Raw genomic sequence first — 14,704 nt, 5'->3', positions numbered from 1 at the left:
ACAGCGAAATACATAAGCAATGCATGTAAATATTTACTAAGTGAGTTTTAAAGGGCTCTTATAAACACAGAGTCAATAAACAACCTCAACCAAGTGCAGGAAAGCAGTTTGCACTTTGCTTGGTGTGGTGTTTTCTTTATTCAGTTAGATGAACAAACCATGATTTCATCGTTAGTCAACAAGATAGTCGAGAGACCATCAAAGCAAACTACAGGAGAGTCCAGACTGATTCGTGCCAAACAAATGTTTGTAGCTAACAGCTGTATTAGCACTGAGTCGAATTCACGCAGCCGGGGTCCTCCTCTCACTTCCTAAGCGGGAGGAAGGTTATGTCGCTGCTGCTGGAGGCAGGGATTGGAGCAGCTCTCTCTCTCTCTCTCTCTCTCTCTCTCTCTCGTAGCCGCACCACCTCTTCGTAGGTGGGGGAAGCAGCCTGCTAGAGTTTTAGCTATTTTTAATAAAAAGCTAATGGGCCTTTTCCTAAGGGTGTATGAGTCCACGAGTAAACCATCCGGCACGTGAATCAAAAATACCAGTTTGATGGGTCAAAGCCATTGGATGTACAGGTTTTAAATTCTCTTTTTTTTCTTTTCTTAACACTTAAATCAAAACTCGAGTACTGGAGAATAGGAAAAAGTCTGCTATGGCCTCTGCATGCTAGCTGAGATTATTTATTTATTCTGCAGTGGGTCCCTCTCCTTGGAGCTCGGGATGATAATAGGTCCCAAGATGCCCAGCTCTTTATTTAGCTCACCTGATGAGTGGGAAGTGTCATACCTTGACTTGAGTACTCCAGGAGTCTTCCTATCAAAGCAAACCAAAAAATCAAAATCTTTTTTATTTATTTTGAAATAAAAAGGGAGGGACCTGTGTAGTTAACAAAAGGATGCTAAGTGTACCAGACAGCCGATCTGGACTATCTGTTAGCTGTGGATAGTGTGTTTGGCTGATGGGATTCTTATCCTAGTGGAGGGGACCTTATCCCCAGCAGGGCATCTGGAGCAGAGAAGCAGGAACCGCAGACAGGAACTGTAATGGGGCAGGAAGAACCAGGACAGGCTCCATAGGAGCCTGTCAGCAAGTCATTTCTGGACCTCTCTGAGTCCTCATTTTTTTTTTTTTTCAACTATAAAACGGGGATAATTTCGCCTCACTGAAACAACATGGAGATTAAATAATGTTTGTGAGAACAAACAGCACAGAATATGTGCTCAGCCAACAGTAACGTTGCACAACTAGAAAGGAGAAGCAATGATGCAAGGTGAGAGACAAGTGTGGGAGAGATGCCCTTAAAGATTCTTGAATCTCCTGGTTCTTAACCCTAGCAGCACATTAGAATTTCTGGGGAGGAGGCATCTGGGCGCCATAGTCAGTTAAGCATCTGACTCTTGGTTTTGGCTCAGCTCATGATCTCAGTGTTCATGAGATCAAGCCCCGCATCAGGCTCCACACTCAGGAGTCTGTTAGAGATTTTCTCTCCCTCTCCCTCTTCCCCTTCCTGCTCATGCTCTCTCCCTCTCTCTCTCTCAAATAAATAAGTCTTAAAAAAAAATGTTCTGGGGAACTTTTAAAAATAATCCAGAGTAAAACTACCAGAATCTCTGGAGGGAGAGCCCAGACATAGAAAAGTTTTTAAGCCCCCCAGGAACTGTGCGGCCAGTAGTAGATGAAGTCATCCCCCTCATTAAAAAGAGGAAATTTAAGCCAAAGGTAAGTACTGGGAGGCCCAAGATTATTCTGTTAGTTGTAGCAAAATACAACTACCTTGGACATAGGCATCCTGTATTCCAATCTCTCACTTGTTTCCCTAAAGCCCTCATGGTCTCTGATTTCCAGAGACCTTAAGAGCAGGTGTCATGTTCTGGTGTGGTTGCCCAACAAATCTTCCATATGTATGTCAGATAGAGGGTCTCTCTGCTCACATTCAGTCTAGAAGACGAATATTAAACAAGAACGGGGTGAGGGTTTTTTTGGATCAGAGGATCAGACATGTAGGGAGGGTGGGTCTGGAAAACTAGCTTCACAAAGGAAGTAGCAGAAGTACGGTGAGCAAGGGGAAGAAAGGCCTTTTAGGCAGATGAAACAGCTTGTACAAAGAAAGAGAGGCATGTTCCAGGAAAGGCAAGTGGTTTCATGTGGCTGGAGGGGCAGGTGTGCGATGGGGGGCGTGGGTCGGTAGTGGCCATATTGGCTTTCATAATCTGAATTTGACAAAGTTTGGAAATTGCTGTTACACTGAGATTAAAGGAACTGCTTAAATATCTTGGTCCTTTTACTTTCTGGTGGAAATCTGAACAGATTGATTTGGGCTATTATTTGTAGATATTTCAGAAAGACAAGAAATATCCAATTATGCATATTTTCAGCATTCCTGTTTCCATCATAGTCAACCAGTAAGCCCAACAATGAAAAATAAGAAAGGAGAGGAGGGAAAAAGCATAGAATCAATCTGTTTGAGGTTTAAGAAATGAAAATACATTCCAGAAAGCAGGCATTTTCAACCAATTTACTGAGGTGTTTGTTTTTTTTAAAAAGGTAGCATATCTCTGAGAAAGAATCCACCCTTATTAATAGGTGTAATTAACTAATTAATAAAAAGAAATGTTTCTGAGCAAGAACCTCTCCTAATATGGACAATTCAGTAATTAATAAAAATTTTACCTAACTTCATAAATTCTGTTCAGGCAGTAACAGCCTTAAATGAAGAGCAAAGAGCACATATGGGAAGGCCTTTCATGTGTTTTTTTTGTCCTGTATAACAAATCCTTTCCCTTGCAAAGCACCAAATTGCCTTTCCTGCCCCTGCTACATTGCCATGAACGTGGTCTGGTCCATTGTGGCTCTTCCAGGGATACTCCTCATACCAATCTTGAAGCCTATTCAAAACGAGGATGGGAGTCAGAGTTGCTCTGTGCCAACATTCCTGCTGAGAGCAAGCCCAGTTCCATTATGTGTGGGGGAGCCCCCCCTTCGCATCCTTGCGCCTGTTTGGGGTACCCAGATACAGCTGACTACGGGGAATGCAAAGTTAAGAAACCACATGGCAGGAACGCTATCACTTACTCTTTCATAATGAGTTCTGTGCAGGAAACTAAAAAAAAAAAAAAAAAAAAAAAGGTGGTTCTATCATTCAGGGCAGCTGGGTACTTGTATGAAAAGCTACTTCTGCTCCATAAGCAAGAAGAATGCAGAAGAATTGTGGACAGACTCTCAGAACGAGCAGGAGCTCCAGGAGCCCCATATGTCTTTTTAAACTCTTCTAACTAACTCGAGTACCACGGACATTAACTGCTTGGCCTGTGCCTTCATTCTGCACGTAAAGAAACTGAGGTTCAAGGAGCCAGAGTGGCTTTCCCACATTGCAGTCGGAGTTAGGAGCCAAGCCACAGTTTGGAGTACCTGGGTCTCCTGCCTCCCGTGGGCCAAACTGTAGTCTCCAAACCTGAATATGCTTATAATTAGCCAGGTTGTCAGCAATAAGACAGGAGATGTTGCCTGTTTTTATCAGAATAGGACTTGGTTTTATGAATCCATCCCTGTTGACTTGACTCTTAACCCCTCACAAGGCCTGTGTATCTTGCAACCCCATTTGTCTCTCCATGCTCTTCTGCCTTCTGACCCAGCAGCACGTATCCCCAAGGAACGCCCCCCTCACCGCTTTCTTGTCTTGGAAGGGCCAGTTAACCCCAGGCCTTTGTGTAGTGCCTGTATTTCATTCTTTCTGAACTTGTCTAACTCCATAGATTGTAATTCTGGAAACCTCTGTATGGGGTTTGTACAAGTAGTATTTTAGGCTAGTTTGCACAGGACCTATCATATTTTGTAAGCAGACACGGAGTCAGTTCTCACTTGAACTCTTTGTTTTTAAACATTACTTTGCCCTGTTAAGAATCTCCTGCTTTGGAGTTGTATCTGTTCTCCTTTCCATCATCTCTTTTCCCATCTTGGTAGTGATCATGAGGAGTGCCTATTTGGGGTCATTTAACCTCTGTCCACTCACAGAGAGAATTCATGAGCAATAGTACATTCTCCGAAGTCCAGTTCTGTGCATAAGGACCAGAGTGCTCTGACCCTGGCTTATAACAAAGTACTGCAGAGCCCTAATCCCATCTGCTCAGATCTAATACTACATTCTGACCCAGGTTTTTCTCCCAAGTGGACCTCAAAGCTTCGCTTACTGAGCACCTGCTAAGTTTATAATGCAGTCCTCTTAGCTGCGAGTGCCCTCCGGGTGCAGGACTGTGCCCAGCCTTGCACCTGACACGAAGTAGGAGAACCAGCAATACATGGTGAATGAAGGGGATCAGTGAAAACTGGGTTTTTCTCAGTGTCCGGTCCAGAGGCTGCTCCAGATGGGAATGGTTCTCCCGTGGCCTCATACATCCAGTTGTTTCTTTCTTCTTTATTTTTTTTTAATTTTTGCTATACTGTTTTATTTTTTTTTTAAGATTTTATTTATTTATTTGACAGAAAGATAGCGAGAGCAGGAACACAAGCAGGGGGAGTGGGAGAAGGAGAAGCAGGCTTCCCACTGATCAGGGAGCCCAATGCAGGGCTCGATCCCAGGACCCTGGAATCATGACCTGAGCTGAAGGCAGATGCTTAACCACTGAGCCGCCCAGGCGCCCCCATCCAGCTGTTTCTTGAGGCCGAGCTGCAACTTGACCTTCTTCCAAAGATGAAAAGGAAAGGCATTATTCATCTGAGACTTGCCTTGCAATGTTTAGTACAAATTTGGTTTCTAAGGAAAGACTGGCAAAGCACTGACCCCAGAAAAATTATTCTTAGGTATTCTCTGATGACCACAGACTGAGAGAGGTTTTTGTATAGTTACCGTAGCCATGAAAATAATCACTGGACAACATTTCCTTGTGGCAAAAAACACCAACCCCTAGAACTTCTTTCATTAATGTCAGGGAGTAGGGCTGACAGAACCGTGATACCAGCTGGGCCAGCACTCCCTTTACCAGCCCCAGACATTTACTCAGCGTCTTACTGTGTGTGAAACCTGTGATTTCTCCATGCCTTCGCTTGTTTCTTATTTCTGTCACTCTGAAGGCCAACTGCTAGTTTTGCAGCTGATCGTGTGTGACCATCATCTGTATCTTCAAAAGGGGATATTCCTACTCACTTTGAAATCAATTTGGAGTTCAGGGCCAAGGTTTTGGTGGTGTGTGGCACGCTGCAGGTGCTCAGTAAATATAGAAAGGAAGGCAGACAGGGCAGAAAGTAGAGAGGAAGGGAGGGGCATAGAGCAAGTGACCCACCCCTGGCCCCTGGTGTCAGTCTCCCTGGGCTCTGACGGGCTCTACCAGCCCCCTGCCGGGTAACCTGGGAACATCCGTTGGCTTCCAGCTGTTCAGTTTGGTCGCCTTTAACATGAGATAGTACCTACTCTGAAGGGTTTTTGCGAGACTTAGATGAGCTCATACATGCCAATGTCTGACACAGAACGACTCAGCAAATGTTAGTTTTTTTTATTATAATTAATAATAATTTTCATGAATTCCAGTGGTTGCCTTTTTTTGAGAAAGCACTTGCCTGTTTATCTTCCTGGACTTTAAGATGAGTCATCATCAGTGAATATGGATTCCTCAGGGCAGAGAGAGCCAAGAACCCTAGAATTCCTCAGGACAACAGGCGGTCGCGGGGGATAGCCTGGTCGGGGACTCCCCACGGCGCTGTCCCAGCTGCCCTTGCGTGCAGGTTTCACGCTCGAGATCTCAGGCTTCAGTCATAACTTCCACCTGACTGCTATTCTCTTGCCACAACAGAGAGCCAGATTCTCCTTTCCATCATATACATGTAATTTCTTCCTGAAGAAGAGGGAGAGGGAGCATGTCTGCCTGAGAACAGGGCCTTTATTAGCCTGTCTTCCCAGGGAGTCTACCTTGAGGTAGAAGACAGACAAGACAACCTGGCAAGGTGGGAGAGGGACCATCTGACTGGGGGGCTGATGCCCACCCATTAATCTTTAGGGCCACATGTTAGTATTTTTCAACCCCTTGGAAACTAGCGTCGTCCTGCAAATTAAGAAACTCTCTAATTCTAGCTCTTTCAGAGACATCACTGTCTTTCCCCCACAGGTTTCCTTAGAATGAAAGTATATTTTCCACGTTTTTTTTTTTTTTTGCCATGAGGGAGAGTAATAATAACATAAAAGCATTTAATCCAGTGAATGAGTAATATTAGAGGCTGAGGGAAGTCAGCATTTCCCCAATATTTTCCTGAAGCAATTGATATGCAGAGGCTGTTTGAGGGAAGAAGGGGAGACCTGCTTTGGAAAGTCTAGCTGCAGTAACTCCTTTTACAATCAGCTCCATTTCTCTGCATTGAACAAGGAAGCAGAGGGGCCCCGACTTCTCCTGCCTGTGTGTAGTTACCATGTGTGGGTACTTACTCTGTACCAGGCTAGGTTTTAAGGCCCAAGTACCTTCACTTAATCCTCAGGACAATGGATTCTGAGGTAGATACTATTTTTAGCCCCATTTACAGAGGAGGGAACTGAGGTTCAGAGAAATTAATTTCCCAAGGTCAAACAGTTGGTAAGTGATAAAATCAGTAAAACTTCCAGGCTCCAGAGCCTTTTCTCTCAACCATGACTACACTGCCTGAGGAGTTATTAGCCCTACTTGAGGATATCAAGGGGCAGGAGGGGCTGAAATGTAGCATTTCTCTTCTCCAGGCTTTTAAAATCTTTTATTTTCTGTAGGATTCCAGGCAAAAGTTGCATTTTTCATCTCAACAAGAGCAAACTGCCCATGTGGGCTCTGTGGGGACTTGGCATTTTCCATAATGGGACCTCTACTCCATAGTAGAGTAGCACTCTGTTACAGCTCAGGTTCTCTGGAAGCAGTTGCTGAGACAGAGTTTGCCATGCTGATTATTTATGAGGGATCCCTGCTGAAGGGAAGTGGGCACAAGGGGAAACTGAACTGCAATGCAGGCCTGGTGGCTTCCGCCAACAACAGGCAGCATGGGGGCACATAGATTGTCCTTTGGAGCTGTCCTGTGGTGAGCTGAAGGTGAGGATCTTCGTACCCCTGCCACCAGTGGATAGGCCACCCAGGGGAAGGGGATCCTCTTGGGCAAGGAAACGCTCTTCATCTGAGGCCAACTCTGAAGGATCTGGCAACATTTCTACTCACCGAGGTAATCAATGTGTTCTTCCTCGAAGGGAGGCTGTAGGTGGTACATCCCTGTTTCCATTTGAACGCTTTCAATTTCATTAGAAACACGACTTTACACAGTGGTAAATGCTATCTCCAGCCTAGCTTCTTGTTTGCTTGGCTTCTAAGTAAATAGGCATTGCACACATACAGACAGATCCTCAGCTGTCTGGACTCCTTTTACTTACAGAACTAGGCAGAAGCAAAGGTGTAACATCTGTATCTTCTTTGAACCATCTGATTAAAGTCATACCTGGCAGTTTTATAAATCCATGAAGAGTTTCTTTTACAGTCATCATGTCTTTCATGTGGAGCCAATTGGCCTTTTTTTTTTTTTGAGACCAGAGTCCAGAGCTAAAAGCCACAGTACAGTGGTAGAAAACCTCTAGTCATATTTTGCTTGCCAGTTGCCTTTAAAGAAATCTTTCAATGATTAAGTTTCCAGATTAAACCCCTTTTCAGTGCTCTTTTCATCATGAAACTAAAGCAGTCTTCCAATTCACTTCCAGTTTACTTCCAATTAGACATTAAACTGCATCCCAACTGACTTGTATCTAGTCCACCCAAGTTGACCAAGTTGACCACGGGAGCTGCTCCTGCGTTGTCCATGGGGCTAGTTTGCTAGTTTGCCTTGCAGGATCCATCCCTGCTGCCTCCCACCATTGGCTTTGGCCACTGACTGTCTCAGCTGCAAGGTGTGCAAAACCTCGCTCCATTTCCTTTCTTTCAGGTTGGAAAGCTTATCCAAGAAGCAGCTGGAAGAAGTAACTTGAAGCGAGTAACTCTGGAACTTGGAGGGAAAAGTCCCAATATTATTTTTGCTGATGCTGATTGTAAGTCAACTACAGATCTCCTCCATGTCCCGGTACATTGCCCCTCGGTGCTCTCTTTTGTATCTCCACTTTTGACAGGACACTAAGAAAAAGATCTGTGAGGCTAAGAAGAAGCTTCAAGTAGAAGAACCTGGACCCTTCCTCCTAGAGGGCAACTAGTTTAGTATTGGGGAAGAGCACTTGCCAGTTAATAGCTGAACAGAGTGTTTTCTAGACTCTCCTGAGCTGCTTTGACTCTGTGGCACTTCAGGCCAGGATAGAAGAGCAGAAGGCCTGCTTTGTGCTGTGTAGTGGAAAGAGCAATGGTCTAAGCCTCTCAAAACCAGAAATATCCTCTCTTTGCTTAGATTCAAGAAATCTGAAAGTTCTCAACGGTGTCTGGTGGCTTTGTAGATCATTACAAAAATTCTAGTTCACTAGCCCTGCCAACATTTTCCCAAACCCACAACCCCTCCTCTGTTTAGTACCCCCATCCTCTGCTGCTTCCATGACTTTGAGAATGTCGATGCACTTTGGTCAGTTGCTTACACCTTGGAGGTAGGACCCTATGGCGGCGTGGAGCAGTAATCTAGGAAACCCCATGTCCAGGCAGGATGCCCTCTAGGCTATTCTGCATCGGTGTGGTCCTTCTGTTTTGAAAAGCTTTCCAGGGAATAAAAATTCAGAAGCTCTTTCGGACCCTCTTTTTCTTCCTCCCATCCCACCAGACAGAGCTGCTTTCCCTTTCACCACTGGGAGGTCAGAAAACAGAAAGCGGATTGCTTGCCTTTCAGGCCCAACTTGGAGTCCATGAAGAATAAAGCATCAGCGTCATGCTGGTTGTCAGAGGGATCAGAACTGTCACACCTAAATTTCTCTTGGGGAGTAGGTCCTCCATTGACACGACTGATTGACTGATGAGTGCCTGATTGATTCAGTCAGTCATTTAGCAACTAGCACACACTGTATTTGCTAGTCCTATCTTGAAGTGTAAGCTCTGAGATGAAAGTTATTTGCTGCTATACAATTCCAGTAAATGTAGAGAAAACTTGGTATCTTTCAAGAAGCTCCATTTCTGTTAGAGTTTAATTCACCATAATACTAATTAAACATACAGCTACAAAGTTCTATAGATCAAGGATTGCAAGTTGGCAGTCCCGAGACCCAACGCAGGGCATATATATGTTTAACTGTCAAAATGTCACACAGCACTTTAAAAAATAAAAACTACACATTAAAAATCCTGATTTCAGGGGCGCCTGGGTGGCTCAGTTGGTTAAGCGACTGCCTTCGGCTCAGGTCATGATCCCAGGGTCCTGGGATCGAGCCCCACATCGGGCTCCCTGCTCTGCGGGAAGCCTGCTTCTGCCTCTCCCACGCCCCCTGCTTGTGTTCCCTCTCTCGCGGTCTCTTTCTCTGTCAAATAAATAAATAAAATCTTGAAAAGAAAAGAAAAGAAAAGAAAAATCCTGATGTCTGTTTTTTCTTAAAATCGGAATCTGGCAACCCAGGGGCTTACATTCATGCATAGTAACAGCCAAATGCAGTGGCTTTCCTTCTGAGTCTCCATCAGATTGTTTTCCTGGCTGGCCAATTGATACCACTCCATTATCTGCCTGGCCCCTTGGCACGTGGAGCTTGAGACTCCCGTTCTAGATGGTGTGGTCCAGGCCCTCGTTCTACAGAAGAAGAACGAGACGCAAAGAAGTGAAGTTGCCCAAGGTCAAGGTCGCGTAGCAAGTCACGTCAGGATCTAGCCAGAACTTGTCCTAAACTGTGTTCTCAAGCCACTGCTTTCCCCTGTGCTGCCTCCTCACGGTTCCACTGTGCGGTGAGCGCGGCATTAGACCCGGGGCTCCGGCAGGGGGAGGGGAGGGGGCTGCGTGGACGGGCCCTCCGCGGGTGAACGGTGCTGAGGACACGGCTGTCTCCTCTTGCAGTGGATTACGCTGTGGAGCAGGCCCACCAGGGAGTGTTCTTCAACCAGGGCCAGTGCTGCACTGCTGGGTCTCGCATCTTTGTGGAGGAGTCCATCTATGAGGAGTTTGTGAGAAGAAGCGTGGAGCGGGCCAAGAGGCGCATCGTGGGGAGTCCCTTTGATCCCACCACGGAGCAGGGACCCCAGGTAGAGAAATCCTAAACATGCCCTTTCTCCTCGTAATCCCTGGCGAGCGCCAGACACTCTAGTGGGACCCCGGAAACAGCGTCCTTTTCCCGCCTCCTTGCTCTCCCACCTCGGCTTCGTGGCTGGAATTGGAGCTGGTGAGGCATTGCTTATTCCTCAAGCTTCCCTTTCCCTTTGGAAATGTTATCTTGGAAACATTAAGGGATTAAAGTTGCCTCAAGGCTGCTTTGAACTCTGGGGGTAAGTGGGAGTCTCTTAGCTCTAAGGAAGGACCTGAGCATGACAAGATGGAGGTTGACCTGAGAACCCACCAGTCCCCACCACTGGCCTTCAAGACATCCCTGCAAATGCCACGGTCAGGGAGAGTGGGTATCTCTCTTTCTCAGAAGCCCTGTATCCTTTCATCCGTGGCTAAGGAATCTCTCTGCCAAACTGGCCTACCTGTGGCTTGTAATGTGTAGGGAATAGAGGGCTGTCTACTTGTCCCCCTGCTGTATGGTTGTCTCTTACTCTGTAGGCTTCATGCAGTGCCGTGGGGAGGGCCACAAAAGTCCCACACTATCTGGCTCTGCACGTTCTCCACAATCATCAAGGTGTATTTCTGGATAGAATTCTGGTCGAATCTTAAACTGTAGATAGAGTCTGGGAATTTTTAAAGGATACTTGGATCAGATTGCATCTGAATCTCTGGCATATAGGTCTTCCCGATAAGAAACAACATCTCCTAGATTTGGGGACCATTTGAAAGATGACTGATGTTCTAGCCGAGTAATTCAAACTTAAGTGAATTTAGGTTTTTGTATTTACCATAATTGAATGATGACTATAACTTGGGGGGTGGGCAAGACTAACCGTATTTTATGGACTAGGAAGCTGGTCCCTGCTCTTTATACTTAACCCTTTCCTCTAGAGGTGTAATAGGAGCTCCATCAAAAATAGACCCCAGCAGGATTTGAAGCACCATGGAGCTTACCTATTGTTCTCATCTTTTTAGTATCAGTTCAACTTGGTGAACTGCTCATTTGGTTATAGCGGTCAGTTTTTCCCCATTTAGAAACCGCATTTAATCAATTAGCCAGTTTCTCCATCATTTAGAAACATTGCCTAACTCTGCATCTGGTACTTCTGATTTGGCACCATCATCCGTGCAGTGCATTTAATGGAATTCTCGGTATATCGGATTAAACATACAAAGTGACCATTTTTTCGGAGAACATTGCCTAAATGGCAGCAGTCCCCTATGACATGACTAGATATAATGGAGCTTTGAGAAAATCACAAGTGAGAGATCCTTGAGTACACACTTCTTTCTCTTTTCATAGAAGACCTTACATGGAGTCTTTAGGAAATTTCTCTTGCAGATTGATAAGAAACAATACAACAAGATCCTGGAACTCATCCAGAGTGGTGTGGCCGAGGGTGCCAAGCTGGAATGTGGAGGCAAAGGGCTGGGCCGAAAGGGGTTTTTCATCGAGCCCACCGTGTTTTCCAACGTCACCGACGACATGCGCATTGCCAAAGAGGAGGTATCAAATATGGGGTTCGAGCGGAAGCCATGCCTTTCTTGGGATGGCTTCCAGAGCATTTCTTGTAGATGATATTCTAGCTCTGGCTCTTTATATTTGATATACATTCTGTAACAATACACATGTCTGTGCAAATCCTGCTTTCAAGAAAATGTTAAATCAGAAGGCAGGCAAGCTAGGTGGAGGCAGGTCGTGACTTGCTCCTCGACTGCAATTATTATTAGCCAAGAGGACAATCATAACAGCCGATCACTGGCCTTAGTAATATGCTAGTCACAGGTCAATCCTTCAGACGTGGGTTACTAAGCTGTCCGCCGGGAAGGAGAAAGCATCCAGGCCACCTCACGTTTGTGCAGGAGGGCGACCGGAGCACCTCAGCCAGCAGCCGTTCTGAGGTCTGGGGCAGTGGCTGGGGAATCATGGAGAAGGCAGCATTGGTACAGACCGTGGGATCCGGGGATGCCAGGGAGGATGGAGGAGAGGGGGCCTTAAATGAACTCTAAAGTTAGACTCACATAATCCTGTTCTGGCAAAGTTTGAGCAATTTTACAGTTCTGTGCTACTAAACTTAAATGTCATTTAAATAATGAAGGCAGAGCAACAACCCCATGTTGGCTCACACCGTTTTGTTGCAGATCTTTGGACCTGTTCAGGAAATTCTGAGGTTTAAGACTATGGATGAAGTTATCGAAAGAGCCAATAACTCAGACTTTGGACTTGTAGCAGCCGTCTTCACTAATGACATCAACAAGGCACTCACAGTGTCTTCTGCAATGCAAGCTGGGACTGTTTGGTAAGATGAGGGCCAGCCTCATGGTTCTGGCCATAACACACACCACTGGCGGTACTCGTGATCTCTGGAGTGTGGGTCATAAGCATATCCTCCGGGGGGATGGGGAAGACGGAAGGCAACCAGCCTTCGCCCTGAAAAGGGATATACACTCCTTAATGGCTAGGTCAGGAGATCAAAGTCAATTTTAAATTCTAAATATTTCATATGCAAAAAGGGGAATTAGAAAATAAAACTTTTAAAAGAACTATTATGCTGAGGGGACTACTTCTGTGCAAGCAGAATTCACACTCACGGTACTATGTTTTCTTTTCTTAGGATCAATTGTTACAATGCCTTAAATGTCCAGAGCCCCTTTGGGGGATTCAAGATGTCTGGAAATGGGAGAGAAATGTAAGTGTCCAAAGTTGCTGGTGCCTGCAGAGAAACGGATTACAAATACCAGCCTAGAGGAGTATGCACACAATTGTTTAATTTTCTTACTCTCATCCATTCATTCAGCAAACAGTTTGTTAAGCACGTACTTCTATAAACGAAGCACTGTGCTACATGTCACAAAGATGAATAGAACACAACTCCCTTCCCTTACGTGGGAATGGATAAAAATTTACCATCTATTTCACAAAATCAGGGCTGCTTTCTTGATAGAAGTGTGCCAAACCTCTTGCAAGTACAGAGGAAACAATCCATGGAATTTGCCTGTTGGGGTCCGAGAAGACTTCACAGAGCAAATCACGTTTCAGTTTGTGAGGACCAGTCTTGCCATGTAGAGGGAATAGCAGGAACCAAGGCGTGAAGGTACAACAAATACAGAACATCAGGGATTTGGTGTGTTTAAAACAGAGGTCACCATCTGCCAGCCCAAAGACAAATCTGGCCTGCAGAAGTGTTTCACTTTGCCCCACATTTTAAAATCCTTAACTGGCATTCAAAAATGAGGCTTTCCATAAAATCTGGATTTCTTGCTTATTTTCATTCCCCCATAGCAAAATTGCTGCAGCTGTGAGCTCTAGAACTCGCCTTCTTCCCCACCGTCCTTATTGTTTCTGGGGCCTGAATATTGGTAGCCCTTCGTTTTTACACATGCCCAAGCCCCTCCCTTACGTCACCTGCTCTGCTCCTGTAGGTTCTCTGAGGCTGGGACTGCAGGGTTTGGACGTAGGATGGCTGGAGGATGCTGAAGATACAAGTGGAAAGGTTGTTTTAAACCCAGTCTCTGAGGGCTTAGACGTTCTGTGGGAGCTGAGGAGATACCAGAGGTTTTAAGGCCGAGATTTCTGGCAGGTAGAGGACGTCCTGGCAAAGACTAGAGGAAGAAGACCCATCACGAGGATTTTACAATTAACGCTGATAGGTATCACTCATTAAATGCCCGCTCTGTGTATGGCTTTATGTTAGCTTCTTTCCTAATGTCTCATTTGATTTTCATGATGACAGAGTGGGATTGATACACTTCCCCTCACGTCCCACATGGTTCGGGTGGAGAACTGGGGCTTGCACTAGCTAAGCAGCCTGCCCAGGTCACGCAGCCCGTACGTGGCAGATGTGAGGTTTGAACGTAGGTTTCAGCGGCTGCCGTGATATGCAGCCAAGGAAGCAGGGAGGCCAGGTGTGGGGACTCTTCAGGGCCGGGATCAGAGCTGTGGAGGGTCCTCCTGTGAGGCAAAGGACCTGAAAAATGGGACTGTAGCAGTGGAGAACTACACTCAAGGGGATGTTATTTGCCGCCTTCATATATAAATGGATTTTTTGAGTGGCATTCAGAGTGTGAATGGTAGCCAGGGTCTTCCTGAGCTGACACGCACCTCCCCCAATAAAAAAACAAAAAAACATTTTACCCCGGGACACCTGGGTGGTTCAGTCAGTTAAGCGTCCAACTCTTGATTTCAGTTCAGGTCATGATCTCAGGGTCATGAGATTGAGCCCCACATTGGGTTCCTCACTGAGTGTGGAGTCTGCTTGAGAGTCTCTCTCTCTCCCTCTCCCTCTGCTCTCCCCAACCCCGCCCCTCCCTCCTGCCCCCACTCACACTCTCTCTAAAAAAACAAAAACAAAAAATCTTCCCTCCTCTTGAAAGGAGCTGGTTCTGTGTTTCTTAAATCCTGTGACTCCCAAGAGGAAACATCCTTATGTCCATTCCCTCTGCCATTAATGAATGCATCCTTTTGTGAGCCAGTGCCAGTTCATGATCAGTCTGCTGAAGTATTGAGTGTTTGGCCTGTGGGAGAAGATGTGGTTCATCAAAGCACTTGAGATTTTGCTGGATAAATGAAATACACAAC

At 45.7% G+C, this 14,704-nt stretch overlaps 1 protein-coding gene across 1 annotated transcript in view; it reads left to right on the top strand.

The window, feature by feature from the left end:
- ALDH1A2 (aldehyde dehydrogenase 1 family member A2) overlaps positions 1 to 14,704 on the top strand; it is a 92,396-nt gene that overhangs the window by 70,746 nt on the left and 6,946 nt on the right. Inside the window, exons 8-12 of the mRNA XM_006744122.3 lie at positions 7,900 to 8,002; positions 9,922 to 10,106; positions 11,468 to 11,632; positions 12,268 to 12,425; positions 12,741 to 12,815. Of these exons, the coding sequence (XP_006744185.1) occupies positions 7,900 to 8,002; positions 9,922 to 10,106; positions 11,468 to 11,632; positions 12,268 to 12,425; positions 12,741 to 12,815 (686 nt within the window). The remainder of the gene's footprint in view (positions 1 to 7,899; positions 8,003 to 9,921; positions 10,107 to 11,467; positions 11,633 to 12,267; positions 12,426 to 12,740; positions 12,816 to 14,704) is intronic.

Source organism: Leptonychotes weddellii, chromosome 9, assembly GCF_054177405.1.
Source record: "Leptonychotes weddellii isolate Sample4059 chromosome 9, ASM5417740v2, whole genome shotgun sequence".
In the NCBI taxonomy this organism is placed as follows: Eukaryota; Metazoa; Chordata; class Mammalia; order Carnivora; family Phocidae; genus Leptonychotes; species Leptonychotes weddellii.
This window is presented reverse-complemented; position numbering and strand designations above follow the sequence as displayed.